General features: G+C 41.1%; 1 protein-coding gene across 8 annotated transcripts; it reads right to left on the reverse strand.

The window, feature by feature from the left end:
* Positions 1 to 4,908: 4,908 nt before the first annotated feature.
* On the reverse strand, positions 4,909 to 16,782 carry TCEANC (transcription elongation factor A N-terminal and central domain containing). Of its 8 annotated transcripts, XM_077173041.1 has the most exons (4): positions 14,165 to 14,265; positions 9,290 to 9,407; positions 7,525 to 7,605; positions 4,909 to 6,273 (listed from the first exon to the last, which is right to left on the reverse strand). In XM_077173041.1, the coding sequence occupies exon 4, from the start codon at positions 6,263 to 6,265 to the stop codon at positions 5,186 to 5,188; it is 1,080 nt and encodes a 359-aa protein (XP_077029156.1). In that variant the 5' UTR covers positions 6,266 to 6,273; positions 7,525 to 7,605; positions 9,290 to 9,407; positions 14,165 to 14,265; the 3' UTR covers positions 4,909 to 5,185. The 8 variants fall into 8 exon arrangements, with proteins under 8 accessions (XP_077029156.1, XP_054484107.2, XP_054484108.2 ...); XM_054628132.2 differs by lacking the exons at positions 7,525 to 7,605; positions 9,290 to 9,407 and adding an exon at positions 16,467 to 16,781; XM_054628133.2 differs by lacking the exons at positions 7,525 to 7,605; positions 9,290 to 9,407 and adding an exon at positions 16,182 to 16,460.
* Between the last annotated feature and the right edge of the window lie 2,928 nt (positions 16,783 to 19,710).

The raw sequence follows: 19,710 nt of genomic DNA on the forward strand, positions 1-19,710 counted from the left end.
AGGTCTATAAGCTCTGATCAGTTATAAATCATTATTTTATGATTTATACAGAAGAAAAAGCTGCATTTAGAAATGGAGGAAATAATTACTCTATTTTAATATCTTTTGGGGAGAAGCTACCATGTTTTTGTTTTGAAACAACACTGGATTTTGTTTTGAAGTACATTGGATACATGTGAGGAAATTTAGAATTGCAGGATAGTTTGGCTTGGAAGTGACCTTTAAATGTCATCTGGTTCAATCACCCTGCAATGAGCAGGGACATCTTCAGCTAGATCAGATTGCTCAGAGCCCTGCCACTATCAATTTGGGTAACCTGTTACAAGATTTCATCACCCTTGCTGTAAAAAAAATGAATTCCTAGCCTGAATATAGTCAGTCTGTCCAGTCTGGATCTATGCTCCTTTCTCATCCTACTGGAACAGGCCCTGCTAAAAAGTCTGTCCCCATCTTTCACATAAGCCCCTTTTTAGGTCCTGGAAGGATTCGATGAGGTCTTCACAGTCTTCTCTTCTCCAGGCTGAACCACCCTAGCTGTCTCATCCTTTCCCCATAGAAGAGGCTCCAGCCCTCTGATCATCTTGGTGGCCTCCTCTGGACCTGCTCCAACAGGTCCATGTCCTTCCTGTGCTGGAGACCCCAGAGCTGGATGCAGGACTGCAGGTGAAATCTCATGAACACAAAGTAGAGAAGCAGAATCACTTCCCTCAACCTGCTGCTCATGCTGCTTTTGATTCTTTTTGGGCTGCAAGTTCACACTGCCAGCTCATGTCCAGCCTTTGATCCACCAGCACCCCCAAGTCCTTCTCCTCAGGGCTGTTGTGAATCCATTCAACTCTCAGCCTGCATTGACATCAGGGGCTGCCCTGACCCCTGTACAGCCTCTTGTACTTGGCCTCACTGACCCTCATGATGATCCACTTTAACCCAGCTCTTCAGCTTGTCCAGATAGCTCATTTTTTCAAGTTCTATTTAAAAACAAAATTCTTGAACTTCTCAAATAGGGTGTATTTTTATTTCTTTTACATGGGAATATATAAGAAAAGAGAAAAGAACCATGGTGTAACCATGGCTACTATGCTCATGATTTTATAGGCACAATGGAGCATTGTAGGGTTACTCTCATGGTTAATACACATGCATGAGCGCTTGAGGATCAGGAACTGAAGGCCCTTTTCCTTGTGTCCACTCTGTTACATACCATGTATGGAACAAACCCAACAGTTGCTACAGAACAACACAAATTGTAGAACAAGTAATCCTCTGATAGGATTATGGTCACATGAAGCACACCTGCCAGTCCTGAGGTCAGAGAGAAGAACATGCCCAGTTAGGATGCATTTTGAAACAAGTGCACCAAAATCACTCCTGTTTAAATTCTGCAGACAGGCAGGGTCCCTATGGAGGCTGCTGTGGGGCTGACCCTGTCCGAGGCCACTGTCTGACCATCCCAGTGGGGGGGAGCAGGGCTGGGGCAGTGCTGGTGGGGGCAGCTGCTTCAGAATCCCACTGCCAGCAAGAGCCCCATTTTGGCTCAGGCAGTGTATGAGCCTGGTGGCTCCATGGCCGCACCCCATCTTGTGCACCAATCTCTGCCCAACAGCCCGTCCCCAGACTTGCCCAGTTCCCACTGGAGTTTTGGCAGATCATTGTCACCAGACCTGCCTTGCTCTTGTTTGGGTGACCCTTAGAACTGAAGCCACTGTCCCTGCATGCCTTGTCACCCACCATCCTCCCCAGTGCAGCAACCCAGCCTTGCTGCTCCCTAACATGCACCTTCATCTAAAAGCTGACTTTGCACTTCAGGGATTTTGTTCAGAGGTGTATTCATGTTGATATGCCTTGTCAGAGAGAACAGCACAAAAAACATCCAAGGCAAATAAAGGGCAAGGTTTTGTGAGTAGGAGGAAGTTCTGTATCAGCAAAGCTCTCTTATAATAAGAGCTTGTGAATAATACTTTTTACTATCTGAAGCTGGCAAGGAGACTATGTCCCATCCTGGCAAGTGATGACATGGCCTCAGTAAAACATTACTTTGTCACTTCTTGGCTGAATTACAACAGTACAAACTAAGGGGATATGAAGTCATTTATGGCTCTCTTAATACCAGAATGCAGCAAGCTAGCTCCCAAGCAATCCAAGAAATTATCAAAGTGCTCTTGTTTCTTTCTTTATCTTCCAGGCAGGCAGTGAATTGGACCATTACACCCCGAAGATTCCCTGAAGGACTGTAATATTTGCTCCTTAACCACAGCCTGTTACCAGGCTACTAACTTTCCTTCTTGGCACAAAAAAAAAGAGCTGTTTTTTGTTTAAAGAGCTGCAGTTCTTTGCTTTAATAGCAAATGTAGATAGCACAGCATTCAGAAAGAAATACATTTTAAATGAAAAATAAACAGCAAAAGATTCTTTTTGGCTTTGAAAAGAAGAAAGAGTTATAAACAACAAATGGCAGCTGAGTACTAAAAAGTGCACAGTAAGACAGATATGACAGAGATAGAAAAGGCACTCAACAGAACATATGGAAGTGGATCTGGCAGGGGATCTCCAGGAACTAGAAGGAGTTTTGTTACTGATGTTAAGGGACTAGCGATAACTACAATTATTAGAGCACTTCAGATATAGAACAGTGTATTTGTTTTTACACTGAAAATTGTGTGAAATTAATTTTTAATTCAGCTCTCATCTTCTGAAGATATCTATCACAAGTTCTGCAGCTACAGGCTGCTTCATCTTTGAGAGCAATTTATGTTTAAGACTTTATTGCTGCTGTTAAATCACAGGATTCAAGGAGCTGAATTTACAGCATTTCTGGAAAACCCCATGGAGACAAATACAGACTTTAGCCTTGTTCAGTATATATTTGTCCTATGTTTGTGGGGATCACCTCTCCAGACACATTCCTTGTAGGAGTTGCAGCACAGACATGTTAAACATCATACCCAAATTAATGGTCTGTGCTTAAAAAAGTTCAGAGATCTTTTTCTCACCCAGAATCAACTGAAAAAAAGAGACTTCAACAATATAAAAGAATCACATTTTTCAAAGCTTTTCTTTTGTTTCTGGACTCTACTTCCTGTACTCCAGTGATCTACACCCTCCTGCTGCTGTACACACTATGTAGTTGCAAGCTGGCTTTTTAAAGACATTTTGAGACAAACATATAATATAGCATATAATCTTAGCCAGCCAAATATTTTAAGCCTGCACAGTTACGGGCAGTTCAAAAGAAAATTATGTTACATGTTATGTCACAAATGTAGGCAGTGCTACAGATACAAATTTTACCCTTGAAATATATTCTGTCAGACAGACCCTCCATGCCTTGTAATATTTCCCTTTGCCAAGATAAAACTTGGATGAGCTGTACGTTACTGGAATGGCTTCAAAACCAACTGCAGGCAGAAATTATTTATAAGTTGTTCAGAGCTAAAATAAAGTCTTCTGCTACATGGTGTTCTGACACAGCACAATGCTGGCATAAAGCTCTCCTCAACAGGACCATGACCTTCAAAATGACTGCACACAATCCTGTGCTTGCTGTGATCCACTAACACAGGTCTGTTTGCTTTCCTGTACTTTCACAGAAAGCTAACAATAATACTTTACACAAAAGTACTGCCACTAAAGCAGGACTACTCATAAGCATCAATTCCAGAGCACAAGCAAGGGGTGGGAAGGAAGGCTACATAGTAACTCCTTGGTTACACAGCTGAACACTGGGGCTCGGGCCTAAAGCTTTAATGTGCATTTTACATCATTGCAATTCCCCAAAATCACGTTTTTACATGTTAAAAAATCTAACTAATGCTGCTGAAAGGCAATTGTTCACCCTTCACAGAACAGAAAGATTTTTCTTCTTTTTTTTTTTTCAGTAGAATACTTTAGGTGTCTCTTTGCAACGTCAGGTTACACATAAATTTCCCCATGCACAAATAAAGGCCTGCCTTTCAGTCCTGGCTGGCATTTAGTTCACCAATACCTAATTTCTCATCTCCTGCCTCCAACTCCTTTCTCTCTGAGAGGTCATGCAGCTCAGCCCAGAGGAGCTGGCCAGCCTCAGCTGTGTCACAGTCAGACGGGCGCAGAACTGTCCTCAATTCCTCCAGCAAATACTCAGCAGGTTTCTCTGCTCTGCTGATACATTTTAACCTTGAACTGCTAAATGCCTGTTGTGTATTTGTGAAAGATACAGGTCACTTACTTTAGTGAGATTTTTTTTAAAATAAATACTTCTAGTGAACGATGAGTGAGAATCCTGTTGATTCTGGAACAAAAATATGTATAAAAACTTCTGCTATTGGATTTCCTTCTATTTGTTGGTTGTGGGTAATGTGTGCCATATAGAAATTAATTTTCTCAGTTCAGGACAGCTGTCCTGGTCCCAGAGAGGATATCCACTCCTATTAATTTTATTTATTAAATAAACATACATCCAACAATATATTTACATTATTTTCTGAAATAATTGTCTGATCCTGCATTAATTTCTTTGCAGTAGCAGGACACACCATCTTACATTGTAAATCCAGCCTGCATACTGATAGACTGTCACAAGTCCTGTTTTCCTTCTAATAGCTAAAACCACTAAAGCAGAATCTCATTCTTGCTTTCATTTGCTAGCTGCTTTCTACCCCCTTTAATGCTCTACTTTTAGTTTCTTTTTTCCCTGCTAGAAATCACCTCTTAAATCAACTAAATAATCTAACACTTGCTTGCAAAAAGTTATTTAATTAAGGAGTGAATCCATGCTGAACATTCTGCAATGCACATAACCATGTAAACTGCAGTTTTAGAAACAGTTTGTTTATTGTAAATGAAACTTATGTTCTGTGAAAGAACTCCTCCTCAAGTTAGAAAAAATTTCCAAGTATCCTGTCCCTTCAGGAAAAAACTCAGCACTTAGAATAATTTTAATGGATTTACTAGCAAACATTCCACTCAGATACAATGTAACCATTTTTCTCCTTTTACCCTTTATTTCTTTTCATATTTACATTACTTAAAAACATGTAAGATCCATTCAAGCCATCTTTAAAAATACATTAGCAGGTCTTTAAAACTGATTTTGCAGTTTTTAGAGGCAGCACCCACACAGTATCAGCACAGAATCTAAAATTACAGAGTTTCAACAGAGGTAAGTTGTTATACACGTTTCCAAGCCCTTTATTACAGAGGGACAGCATTACAAACAAATCCATCTGCTGTGGTACCACTGTTCTCCACATCCATTACAAATAACGTACGTCAACGTTTGTTCATCTGGATTTGTGTTTCGCACCCAAGCTGGAAGAAAGAGAGCTCCTCTGGCAATCACAGTGACAGTGCAATCAAATTTTTCACAGCGTCTGCACTTTATTTTGTTTGTCTGTGTGCCATTAATCACCTGTGGAAGCTGATGCTCCTGAACAGATGATTTTGTGTACAGAGCCCTGAGCTGTTTCAGTTCATCACTGGCCATTTCCATCACTGTCATCTCAGCAAAAGCCTTTGGGCTCAAAGTTCCTGAAAAAAGGTTATGTTTTAAGTGGCAGCTTTTAGGGTTCTTAAGGTTAGAGATTTTACTTCTGATGCAATTTTTATACTTTTTGTCATTTTTAGCATGAAGAGCAAAAATATGTTCTTCAATTTCTTTAGCTAACTCTAGCCATTTAACAGTTTCTTCTTCATCTTTGGCAGAATCAATCAAAGCTTTGTAAAGAAGATCCACACATTTACACCTCAGAGCTCTCATCAGATCCTGCTGCAGACTGGCTTTGCTAACAACAGATTTAGAATCTTCATGAACAGTGTGCTGTTCCTCAAAAGAAGAATGCTGATTAATACTGCCTTCTACATTGTTATGTACCACATTTTTAACAGTTTGTGATGGGACCAAAGTGTTGGAACTAGTACCGTCTAATGCCTCCTGCTGACATGGTCCTTCAGACAACTGCTCTCTAGGAACTATACTGAGATGCTCAATTTCTTCTTTCACATCCACAGAAACTGACTTTTTAACTTGCATTGACTGAGCACAGTTATTCTTGTAAAGTGTTTTCCACCTTGACAATAGCTGCTTTGCTTTCTTTTTCAACTCTCCTGAAGGGCAGCTCTTGAGTACTCTATATACAGCCTTGGTAACTTCTGTCCCCTGAAGATATTCTACAGTCATATCAACATCTGCAAGTTCTTTAAGATGATCCTCAACATCTTGCAAATTGTTCTCAGAAAGCAGTGTTTCAATACAATGGGCTCTGTGTACAATATCTTTCAGATCAGACATTTTTAAACCTGGAAACAAACAAAAAGATCATCACCTTTCCTGCAGTTACAATATTAATTCATCTTCTGTATATTCACACAAGGTCTTCTCTTCATTTTTTGCTATTTTACACTATTTTATTTGTATATATCACTAGGTTTCCTACCATTTTCTTAAAAACACCATTCTGGTTCCTACATGACCCTCAACTTTTCACTTGCTATACAAGAGATCAACTCTTTCAGAAGTTTCTCCTTACAACTATCAGAGAAGCAAGTCAGTGTTGTGACTTACCTGAGGTCTCACTGCTGGCCTCTCCTCACAGTGCTAGCTAATACTAGCACTGGCATTGTATTATAGATGGATTATCAAGATGGGGCAGCTCAAAAACAATGACACCTGCAGTGTTTCAAAACACCTACAAATTTTGAAAATTCTCAAAGGTTAAAGACAGATCCCTCTATATTTTCTTGCAGCTGTAGCATTATTAAAGCATGCTCCCATATATTCTCACACATAAAGGAAAATCAAAGGGGGTCTTCAAAATGCAGAATCTCATGGTTTCAATAGTATTTCCTTTTGATTCCTTTTCATTAAGCCCTTTGATCAAAAAATGTTCAGTGCATTGTTATTGCAAATTTGCATGCAAAAAATAATTTTATATTCCTAACAGTATTCTTCTTCTTACTGAAAAGGAGAATTAAATGTAGAATGCAGAAATGAATGTGTGTTCTAAGTGTTGTGTTCTTCTTTTCCACAGTTAGTCTTCTAAGTTTATGCACAAAATCCGTGTTTTGTCTGAAATTGCATCCATCCTGATTCTACTCCAGAAAAACTCCTCTGCCTGACAGAGATAAGGCTAGCTACACACATTCCTATGGGAAGAAGTCATAAGTTGGTTACTTGCAGCATCATTGTTTCCATGATGAAAACTGAGAACAGGGGTAGGGAAGGGCCAAGAGATACAGCTGGGTAATTTATACACTGTTGTTTCTATGACCACCACCAGCTAACTTGTTTTTTACATGACCGAAACAAGTTCAAACTTTAGGTAGGACCTCAGAGCTCCACAGAATACAGGATAAGACTTCATTTTTTTCTATAGGAACAGAACCAACCCATCCTCCATAGTAAATGTTCTGAGCATTCCCTTAAGCTGTATTTAAACACTTGTCTTATGTTTTGAAGTCCTTCAAAACCTCAATAATGGCGATCACAGAAACCAATTTATTACTCAAGAAGTTTCAAACTCAGAGAAACAGGATGCAATTTTCACGTACTTAAGTTGAGCCCTCTGCATCATCATACCAAAAAGAATGTCAGTGCATCCACTCATCTGTTCTGCTACAGGAACACAGAGGCTGTGAACAGAAAGAAGAGCTTTGTCATGTAGGAGAGCCAAGATAAGGCAAGAACAGTTCTCTGTCTCCAGAGTACCAAGAGGAAGAAACTTGAAATTACTGATGCCATGGTAATACTGCAGTGTATTTTCTAGCCAAAGCTCACTGGGAACCCAAGTATAGCAAGCCTGAGTTCTTCCCTGCTCAGACTCCTGTTCTTTGAACTGTCATGTTTCTATTATAAATCAGATAGAACAGGAAGTTGGAAGAAGCCCCAAAACCTTTTGAAGAGAATGCAAGTGTGTCACAGAAATCAAGTTGCAATTCCAAATGGAAAATTATTCTACCACTTGAGGGAGCTGTGGCATAGCAAACTCATGGAATCTTTTCAAATGTGCATTAAAGACTCCAGCCTGTGAAGAAAAAAGATAAAATAATTATGCTATGAACTTTAGGAGACTTCACATTTTTAAGGTACATATTTGCCTAATTTTGGCGGAGTCCATAGATGCTGGGATACAGACAGGAGGAAAAGAGTATATCCCTTATCCAGTTATTGTCTGTACACTGTGCTTTGATTTTTTTTTTTAATTTGGAATTTGACCGCTTTTCTATCTGATTTAATGCAATTTGACAAATACTGCTGAGCAAATATTTATGAAATTAACTGAATCGAACTCAGTCAGCACTGTTCCACAGTTCAACTGTGTTCCTAATTCTAAGAGACAAGAAATCTGAGAAAGACTAGGTTTTTTCCTAAGTTACAAAATGAATTATGCATCTTTGTTAAGGTGGAGCTGTAAGAAAAATAACAAACAAATGATAGTGTAACAATTTTGTGCAGTGGAAAACAAACATCCTCAACCCTCCCACGACTGCGCAGGGCGTTTCGGTTTTAGCAGTGACAGAATCACAGAATGGTTAGGGCTGGAAGGGACCTTAAAGAACACCTAGCTCCAACTCCCCTGCAATGGGCAGGGATGCCATTTACTAGACTTGGCTGCTCAGAGACCCATCTAACCTGGCCCTGAATACTCCCAAAGATGTGGCAGCCACAACTTCTCTGGGCAATCTGTTCTAGTGCTTCACCACCCTCTGCATAAAGAATTTCTTCCTAATATCTAATATAAATCTGCCCTCTTTCAATCTAAATCCACTCATATTTGGTCTGGCACTACCTATCCATTTAAAAAATATCTCTCCCTCCTTTTTATAAACACCCTAAGGTACTGGAAGGCCACAGTAAGGCCTCCCCAAAGCCTCCTCTTCTCCAGGCTGACCAAGTCCAGCTCTCTCAGCCTTTCTTCATGGGAGAGGTGCTTCAGCTCTCTGAGCATCTCTGTGATCCATGGGCCTTCTGGGCTGCAAGCACACACTGTTGGTGTTCATGTCCATCTCCTCATCCACAGGAACCCCCAAGTCCTTCTCTGTAGGGCTGCTCTCAGTGACTTCTTCTCCCAGTCTGTGCTCATGTCTGGGATTGCCCTGACTCAGGTGCAGCACCTTGCACTCGAGCTTCTTGAACTTCACGAGATGCTCATGGGCCCAACTCCTCAAGTTTGTCCAGGGCCCCCTGCATGGCATCCTGTCCTGCTGTGGTGTCACCTGCAAACTTGCTGAGGGTACACCAATCCCACTGCCCATGCCACTGATGAAAATATTAAAGGGTGCCAGTCCCATAAGAGTCCTGAGGGACACCACTCACCTCCAGCCTCTACCTGGACACAGAGCCACTGACCACAACTCCCTGGCTGCATCCATCCAGCAACTCCACATCCACTGAATATGAATGAGTCCATCCATAAAACCCATGTCTCTCCAATCTGGGGACAAGGATGTCATGAGAGACTATAATAAAGGCCCTTACAGAAGTCTACATAGATGACATTGGTCAGTCCTCCCTTGTCAACCCTTGCTGTCACTCTATCATAGAATGCCACCAGATTGGTCATGCATGACTCACCAATAGTAAAGCCATGCTGGCTGCCTTGAATTACCCTTCTGTCTCTTATGTGCCTTAGCACATCTTCTAGGAGGCTCTTCCTAGGCACAGAGGTGAGCCTCACCGGTCTGTAGTCCCCTGGATCTTTCTTACTTTCATTTTTAAAAATGGAAGTGATGTTTCCCTTTTTTCAGTCACCAGGGACTTCACCTAACCGTCATGACTTTCCAAATATGCATGAGAACATCAGTTTGAATTCCAAGCTACACTGAAGGTTACAAGGCTCATATTTACAATGAGATTCAGTAATGCTGTGCTGATGAGGCACTTTCTTGCCAAATCATTACAAACTCTCACTCTGGCTGCACGGTATAATGAGTCACTTGTGTGTACAAGAATAAATGATGACAATCAATAAAAACCTTGTAAGCCAAAAAAAAAAAACCAAACATCAGGCTACCTCAGGTTTAAAATATGGCCATCCTGTAATAATACCAAGTTGAATCAGAACATTTTTAAACAGTAAAATGACTAAGTAAGAGAAAACCAACAAACAAACAAACAAAAAAACAACCCAGCCCGAGACACATGCTGTTAAGTGCAAATTTAGTCCCTGGGAAAAACACTGCCCTCTCCAAAAGCATTTAGAACAAATGTTTTGTCTTTGCTTTACACTTTATCTTGTACAAAGCCATAGCCCATTTTGTCTTAACCCTGAAAAACCAAGACAAACTCAGAATGCATGCAAGCAAGTGTGTATGAATGTCTTCGAAGGGTGAACACCTGTCCTTTTCTCTCTCATCCCAACGTCCATTGTAGGTGAGCTTTTCTCCAAGAAATTCTATGTAATTGGAAAAAAAATCCAGACCACAGCCCAGACAAGGATCAGAAGTCAAGTACTCCTAACAGTGTGTCCTGCTTTCAGTTGGGGTAGAGTTAATTTCCTTTACAGTGGCTCGTATGGGGCCGTGTTCTGGATTTGTGCTGAGCACAGGCTGATAATATGGAGCTGTTTTTATTATTGCTGAGCAGGGCTTACACAGAGACCTGCCTTTCCTACCGCCATGCTGGCAAGGAAGTTGAGGGTGCATGGAAGACTGGGAGGAGAGACACAGCTGAGACAGGTGACCCCAACTGACCAAAGGATATTCCAGACCATCTGACATCATGCTTAGTATATAAGGTGGGGGAAGAAGAAGGAACTGGGGGACATTTGGAGTGATGGAGTTTGTCTTCCCAAGTCTCTGTGACACATGGTAGGCTCTTCTGGAGATGTCTGAACACCTGCCTGCCTATGGGAAGTAGTGAATGAATTCCTGGTTTTGCTTTGCTTATGTGCACAGCTTTTACTTTTCCTATTAAACTGTGTTTATCTCAAGCCAGGAGTTATCTGTTTTTTACCTTTCTGATTCCCTCCCCAGTCCCACTGCTGGGGCTGTGAGTGAGAGGCTCCATGGGGCTTGGCTGCTGGCTGGGGTTAAACCATGACACAGGGGAATAAATGTTCTGCAAACATTGTGTTAAAAATGTTAATGCTATAGCAGAGATGGTGCATAGCATAGTCCTAGAAACAACAGCTTACTTTGGGGAACCTAAATCCCAGATAAACAATGAAAATTACCAAATACTATTTTAAATTCAAGAGCCTAAGCAGAAATCAGAATTCTCCCAGCCAGCCTTCAACCCTAAAAACATTTCTTCATCCTATCTAGTGGGAGAGCAGATATCAACAATGTCACCAAGAAACCATTTACTGGAGCTTTTATTTCATATCAGCAAAAATCAGAGCTCTTCCTGCTTCTCCACAGGACGGCCTCCCACACCTAAAACATTCAGAACTACACAGCAGTTCATCTTCAAAGAATAGCCACATGAATAAAGCTAAGTGAATACAGTGAGAACTGAGGCAATACAGCAGTATAACTTCCAGTTGTCCATGACCACTGACACCTCATGGACCAGGAGTCACCTCTCACTCACAGACCCAGAAGCACTGGAGTACACTGTACTAATATGGAGAAGTAGTTTTGTTCTGCATCTTTTACATCAGAGTGCTTGAACTACAGCACTCTTAACTAATCTGGAGCTATACTGTCTCCACCCTGTGTTTCTCCCAGTGAAATCATTCTCCCACAGCTTTCCTCCCATATTAGTAGGTTTGAAGAGGAGAGATGTGAAGATGCACAGAGTATCCTCTTTTACAAGGCAAATTTTTAATCCTTATTTGGAGTTGCTTCTTCTAGACCCCTCAATGTTTAATTAAAATTGAATTCTTATATTCTTAAAAAAATAAAATTAAACAATCAATAGAGCACATAATGAAATTCTCAAGCCTCAGGGATCAATCCCAATGCAGAGCTGTCAGCACATTTTTTTCTAATAAGATCAAACATGCATGGATTTAATGAGATAGGAAAAGCTGTTGTCCTTACCAGACTGCTTAGCCACAGGCTTCATTTGACACCAGTATATAAGACAGAGCTCATGAAAAAGTTCAATATATTACAGCTACACCAGATAAATTAAAACCTGACTTGTTCCATGGCAAAAACAAAACGAGAAAATACTTTACAAATTGAACAGCTACAGCTGTTTTGAATTCTAGGATGCTCTGCTGATGTTAGAGAGGATGCACATCCCAGCAGACATTACCTTGCTAAGGGCTCCTTTTAATAATTTCGTTTACAGTTAAACTGATTCACACTGGGAGATATTTTAGCTTTTCCTATATCCTGTGTTCCTTAACCATGTGAATTTTTCTACTGAATGAAGTAGCTAACTACTTGAAACACTGAAAAATGTTACAAGTAATGCATTATTCCACTGATAGGAAATCTTTATTTTTACTGATATTGTTGACCTTGTTAATAAAATAATTTTATAGAGTTAAAAAAAATTACAAAATAATTTTTAACAAGTTACAAGTGTCAAATGGAGATATTAGCTAACCTCTTCCACAACTGGACAGATATACAGACTCACAATACATTCTAATACATTATGATTCGGGGGGCAATAATAAAATGTATATATAGTTCAGAGAGATTTGTCATCAACAGTTTTATTGGCAATTATGAATAAGTAAGGTGGCTGTCTACTTGCTTTAAAATTTGCACCATTTCACATAAAGAAACACTTGTAGGGTTTCTCTAAAGTACAACCAGATTATTTTTCAATATTAACTAACTTTATTCTAAAATCCATTTCCTAGTTTGGGCACAAGGTCACAGAAATGTTCCATGGAGCTCCCTGGTTTTTCAAATTTTCATGACAAAGCCTTGTCAAAGCTGGCAGAGGAATCCCTTTTCTCTCAGCCACTTTCCACTACTTGTCAGTATGAGGTACTAGCTGGGGCTTCAAGCAGGTCAAAAGTCAGGCTTTTGACACACAGGGCACATTTTCTAAACATGAACTCCCATTTTGGCCTCAACTGACAATAGATAGGAAAATAAGTGTGTCAAATGGAACTTCAGCAGATGACTGAGACATGACTTAATGCTGCTACAGTAAGGTTATCATGAGATTCAGCCTTTTGGGCAGCTTCACACAGTTTTCAACAAACCATACAGTAACTTTAGTGATTATATATTAACAGAGTCTCCTGCAATCTAAAGAGTACAGCTTATCATCTGCATAAAAATCCAAGCTTGTTTGAAATACATCTGGCATTTTCCCAACACATCTCTATCATGAAGAGCAAAACTTAAGCTGAGCCAAGCAGAAAATGCTAATATCAATCCTTTAACATCACCTGCCTCAGTACTGAATCAAAACTTCACTGTGTGAAAAAGAGTTTTTTGCCCTTTGTGAAATTACTGCTTCATTTCCTAACATTCAAGTTTTTTTCAACAGTAATAGATTTTAGAAGAAAAAAGAATTGTTGTTACATCTGACAGACAATGTGAACAATGTTTCATTATTTTCCCACAGCAAGAGGGTATTATAAACATTCTCCCTCACTCAAGAAACATACCTGGCAATAGAAATATGATCTAAGTGAACTTGTGTAATCATTTATTAAATAACTACTTTTATTCAATATAGTTTAGTCTCCTAACTGTTCATCTGGATGGATGCAAATGTTCATATCCATATTTCCAATCACTTCAGACAGCAAACTAGCCAAAAAATTTCAGGAAGGCTGTGGTATCTCCAAGTAGAAGCCAGTTTCTTCAACATACTTTAACTGTATTGCTTTATACAGGTAACAGTTTCAGTTAATTTTATGTTTTGTTGCTCTTTCAACACCACTGGGATTGCATCACTCAGCTGCTCTGCTCCCTCTACTCAATGTCTGTGCACAAGAAGCATTTGCAACATTGTCTCCCAAAGACTGGGATATCATAATTCAAAATTCCTAGTACATTGAGATTGGCTTATACACTATGATGCTCTTAGAAGTAACAAAATGGGAACTGCTCTGTATTTCTTTTGAAGTTGTATGCCTCTAGTTTTCCCATCCTTCCACTGCAGACAAAATGATTGGGAGTTTACACCTTTTTTAAAAGGGAAAGGTTACAGTGTTATGCACAACATGGCTCCAGCACCCACTACTTGAAAAAAAAATTCACTTTCACATGTTCTATTATAATTACAAAGACTGAAAATTCTTTCCCTGTTTCCCTATAAAGACATTACCTTTCATGTTCATTCTTGGCTTACAGCTTTACTCCACTATTTCGTAACTTCGTCTTAAATTTCTTGTTCATTTACCCAAGGAGAATTAGCACTTTTTAAACCTACAGAAAAGAAGAACATGTGAGCTGCAGGTTTAACATTGGCTTTTAAGTGAGAGATCTCATCAAACTTTCTTCCATCTAGTTTTTAGTCTCCATAAATATTGTTTATATCCTTTTGCAGATGTACCTATTTGAAACCTGGACGACCTCAATCTAAACAAAGCTCTCCCGAGGTGGATCACACTTCCTTCTTTCACTGAGCTCTGCACTGGAGCACAGAAGTCCAACAAAACAGACTGTCTTGAAAACAAAAGCCTAAATCAATAAGTAAAAATGTACTTAAGACTTATTTGTGAACAAAGCACATTTGTTAACTTAATACTTCAGAATGAAAATATTAATAACTTTGGAGAGAAATAAGCGATGCTTTCTCTTGAACACATTTCCCTGACAAAATAGCTTTAAAGATTATTCTTAATCATATACAGCTAGCAAGGAATTAAATTCTAGCACACTACAAGCAAAGGTAAATGTTTAGTTTGCAATGTCTTTTTATGGAAAATTGTGCTGACAAATTCATATAAAAATGGAACATGTAAGTAATAAAAACATGCTTTATGAACTTCTGCAAGCTTTTCATCATTTCTCAGATGAACACCATCTTTTCATTGCTTTAACATTATTTTTTTAGTTAAGTCTTGGCTCTACACTATTTCTATTTGTCATTCCATTGCTGGGGCCATACTTAGATTAAATATCACTTTGCTGTTGTTTTACAGGTTTTCCACTGAAAAATTATACAACTTTTTTCCTTTAAAAATAAATTCTTTGTATGCAGGAGAGTACATATGCTCCTGAAAAGGCCATCCATCCTGACTAGATAAAGAGGATGATTTAAACAAATGGTATTTGTAAAATATTATCAGTGTCTGCTGACAACTCCTTATGCTAAAATATGAACACTTAAAAGTGAAAGTACATAATTTCTTAATACTTTAGAGTCTTGATCAAAGACCCATGATGTACTGATTCAAGCAAAGGGTGAAATACACTTGAAATGAAATGGATTTTTATATATTTAACTATTAAAATAATACTACATTTAAAAGCATGAACTCTAACTCCTTTCTATATTTATGCCAGCATATGTCTTATTTCAAGACATCAATGCTGCATGGAGACCAATATAAAAAAATACATAAAGAATTCCCATAACGGCACCATTACAGATATCCATCCTGCAGCTTCCAATCCAAGGTCAGCCTCTTCCGTGGGTGGAATTACAGGCACTTTCGTTATAAATCAGAAGGGAGGTTACAGCAGCTGGGAGCAGCAGCCCAGCCGTGTGCATTTGAAAGCAGCTCACATTCCCTTGGCGCTGAAGCCAGCCACAGGTGACAGCTTGTGTGGCCGAGGCTGGGGGTCAGGCTCATGTCACCAGCGGCTGAGAATCCCCACTGGAGCCTCCATCTCGGTCAGCAGCCCACGAAATCTGGGGGAGATCAGCCTGCAAATCTGCCCGCGTTGGCTTCCCAGGAAACGGGTGGGCCCGCACACGCTCTAAATGTGATCCAGAATGCCAGGGGCACGCTAACTCCGAGGGGTTTTCTCCAAATTCTTTATTAAAACTTCACAAAATCATTGAGTTAATTAGGTTGGAAAAGATCTGAGATCATCGAGTCCAACCTATGACTGAACATCACCTGTAAACCAGACCACGACACTGAGTGCCATGTCCTCAGACACCTCCAGGGCCGGTGACTCCACCACCTCCCTGGGCAATCCATGCCATCTAATCACCCCGGTGAAGAAATTCTTCCTAATGTCCAACCTAAACCTCCCCTGCCTCCTCAAACCCGTTCCTGCTACACATCCCCGTACCCGTCTAGCTTAATTCTGACCCACTGCTGTCCTGCTCAGGGGCGAAATGCTGTCCCGCACAGCCGGGGCAGGAGGAAAAGCAAGCACAGCCCTACCTACTAAAGCCCCGCTTCTCGGGGCGCTGTTCCCGCTGTTTCCCGTTCCCCTCAGTCCCGAGTGCCAGCCGGGGCCCGCACCGCGCTGAAGGGCAAACCAGGGCTGCGGAGCACCTGGGCGGTTCGTGCCTCCTGCCACTTTTCCCTGACCTCACCGCCAAGGCAAGAACGGCGGCTCCCCGGGCGCTACTGAGGCAGAGAAGCCGCACTCCCGCTGCCCCCGGCGAAACACACAGCGCTGCTCCCGCACGCCCCGTGCCGCGGCAGCCGGGCCGGCGTCCTCACCTCCGCAGCGGGGCCCGACATGGCGCCGCCCGCCCGCTTCCTGCTGCGCCGCCATCTCCGCGCGGCTGCGCGCTGCTCCCGCCGCTACCGGCGGACACCGGGCTCGGGCAGCTCCGCTGCGGGCGCGGGCTGTGTCGGGAAAGAGAAACCACGTCCCGTTGTAGCAGGAATACCAGTACCACGCCCCATTGCACCAGTGCGGCCCGCAGGACTAGGGAAGTGATTCTTCCCCTGTACTCGGCACCGCTGAGGCCGCCTCCACTACTGTGCCCACTTCTGGGCGCCTCACTCCAGGGAGGGCACTGAGGTGCTGGAGCGTGGCCGGAGAAGGGTTGGGAGCACGTGTCCGATGGGAAGCGGCCGAGGAAGCGGGGATTGCTTAGCCGAGAGAAAAGGAGGCTTAGGGGTGACCTTATCACTGTCTACAACCACCTGACAGGAGATTATAGCCAGCTGTGGGTCGGCCTCTTCCCCCACACAACTAGTGACAGGATGAGAGGATATCACCTCAAGCTGTGCCAGGAGAGATTTAGTTGGACATTAGGAAGAATTTCTTCACAGAAAGAGTGACTAGATGCTGGAATGGACTGCCCGAGCAGGTGGCAGTCACCGTCCCTGGAGGTGTTGAGGAAAGTCTGGATGGGGCACTCAGTGCCGTGGTCTGGCTGACAGGGTGGTGGTGTTGGGTCAGGGCTTGCACTTGCTGATCTCGGAGGTCTTTTCCAAGCAAACTGATCCTGGGATTCTGCTGTGGGATGCGTATTCCCTGAGGGCACCTGTGCTGTCCCTGGGGCTGCCGCAGGGTGAAAACACTCCTGAGAGAGCAGGAACTCCCATGCAGCCTCAGGTATGAGGGCACAGTTTCCCCGGAGGCTGCCGGCTGTTTTGGGCATGGATCTGGCTCATGATGTGGCTGTGGGAGACACTGTGATACTGCCTTGTGGCCCCTGTGCAGGGCATGGCCTTCCTTTTGTGAAAAACGCATGTATTTTATGATTGGCTTTTCGCAAATATTAAAATGAATATTATATGTGTTGTGTTAGAAAGTAATGCTGTATTAGTTTTCTTAAGTACTGTATTAAATATAGTTTTAAGTTATAAAAAAATTGTTAAAATAGAAACGATGCTATGTAGGATACTTTTTTTAAAAAAGAAAGGACTCGCAGTGAGATAGTAGCCACAGGACACCTAAATCTTTCAGAGAAGAAGAATTTATGGCCCTCTAATCAGAAGAAACCAACTTCTTCCCATCTCGAAGGCGCTGTTAGGATTTGGAGGAAGAAGTTGACGATGACCAGACAGAATCCTGTATTTGAATGGAATTTATGCATCATGTATGAAGTGTATGAATATGCAACAGGCTATTGTTTTTAAGGGTTAATCCTTTGTTAACGGGTGTCCTTTTTCGGGCTCGTGCTGCCCAGAAAAAAGTACCCGGACGTCCGTAACTCTTTGTCTTTATTGTCTCATATTGTCCTAATGCAGTTTGTCCAAATTATTATTACTCTAATTGTATTACTATTTTTATAACCATTTTATTACTATTAAACTTTTAAAATTTTGGAAACACGTGATTAGCGTTTTTAACACTTTGGTACCTCTCTGTGTGGCTGTGGGAGCCCCACCATGCTCCTCTCAGCCCTAAGATGAATGAAAAATAAGTGACATTCATGTGATTTTAAACTTTAACTTCAGTCGTGATATGGTCCTTCTCGAGCAAACATGGCTTGGAAAGGCAGGGTGACACACAAGGTAAATGAGTATCAGACCTAAGGCTAACACAGAACAACAACAACAACAAAAAAAGTTGTAAAACTTCCTATTTTCAATATAGTACTGTGTTACTTTTGGTATAACTAACTAATCTTTTGGGTACTAAATGGAGCTATTGGTATACACAGAGTTAAAGAAAATAAATATAAAATTTCACAAGGTTATAGCTTTTTGATATGATGAAGTCTGTTGGACATGTCTGATTATGCAGGAAATGCCTAAAAGTAAATTTAATTTAATCAAAGTAAAGGTATTTGTGGAAATAAACAAAGTAAAGCCTTTGTTGTAGTGCTTTCTTCTTTCACATGTATTTCCTCTTTCATGTATTTCACATAGGTGTTCAAAATTATTTTTTAAGTGATTACTACTTTCAGAATTTTGGCTCTATAGCAAATCTATTGGTGATGGTGGGATTTATACTCTGATACAGTAAAATGCTGGTATGATTTTTTGATGCATATTTTTGTCTCTATTCACTAATGAGGTCTGTGTTGCCCTCTGCTGTCAGTAATCTGATTTTACCTACCTGAAGGCGCCAAATATGTTTTGGCAAGAATATCATGTACTGCAGACCTCTTTTTCCTTATTTTGACATAATGAACATCACCATTACTAACCACACAGAGAAAAAAAGCCTTGCTTTGTTGTAGAGGATGTAAAAAAACTAGATAAACAATTTATAAAATTATTGTAGTGAACCAGTTTATCAGTGCTCATCACTGAGTGATCTCAAACCTTTCCTTGCTAGTGCTGAAGTGGTTGCATTATACACTGATTGCTAATGCTGTTCAGTTCTTCACACACAGTGTGTTTGTGCCAGACTCATGAATTCATCAGGGACTGAACATGTGATACAATGAGTAGCTGAATGCCACAGTTGAAATCAGGCTTCCTTTTTGCCTTGTCTTTGTGTCTCACACAGCAAAAAAAAAAAGTGTGGGACAAAACCTATGCCAAAGACTTTATGAAACAAGACATGAAGAATTTGAAGCATGACTGTCCAGAAACGGCACAGTAACATAGCAGAACAGGATCAGAACCTTCCAGGTTCAAATGTGGCATGTCCTCCAGCGGCCTGTGTTACATATTTTGAAGTATTTCTGCAGCCCACATACATCAGGAATTCAGCAGCAGCTCTCATTGCAATATCCAGGAGTTTGCAGCTTCATTTCAGTTTGGGGCTCCAAGGCTTTAAATGCCAGTTTTGTTTAATCTTTCTGTACCTGTGTGATTATGAGAAGAGTACGTGTTGGATTCCTTATGTCCTCAGCTGAAAGTGCCTTGCCTACTACAGAGGCACAGAGCTCCCTTGGCAGGAAGGCAAAAACAAGCATGGCTTTTTCCTTCTGATTGGCCCTCCTTTGAGATGGGATCAAAACTGAAGATGCCCCTCCTGGAGACTGGTTTCTCACTCAAAGAACTGTTTGGGCATCTCCATTAAATTGTCTTTGATCTAATGAATAAGAGATCA

This window comes from Agelaius phoeniceus, chromosome 2 (genome assembly GCF_051311805.1).
Source record: "Agelaius phoeniceus isolate bAgePho1 chromosome 2, bAgePho1.hap1, whole genome shotgun sequence".
Lineage (NCBI taxonomy): Eukaryota > Metazoa > Chordata > Aves > Passeriformes > Icteridae > Agelaius > Agelaius phoeniceus.

What these genes read in the sequence shown, in the direction of transcription:
- TCEANC (XM_077173039.1), bottom strand. Translation starts at nt 9,383, where the DNA reads ATGGACTCATTCATATTCAGTGGATGTGGAGTTGCTGGATGGATGCAG. An exon ending in TGTCCAGGTAGAGGCTGGAG is followed by an intron (nt 6,274 to 9,289) that starts GTGAGTGGTGTC and finishes GTTTGTTTCCAG; the next exon opens with GTTTAAAAATGTCTGATCTG.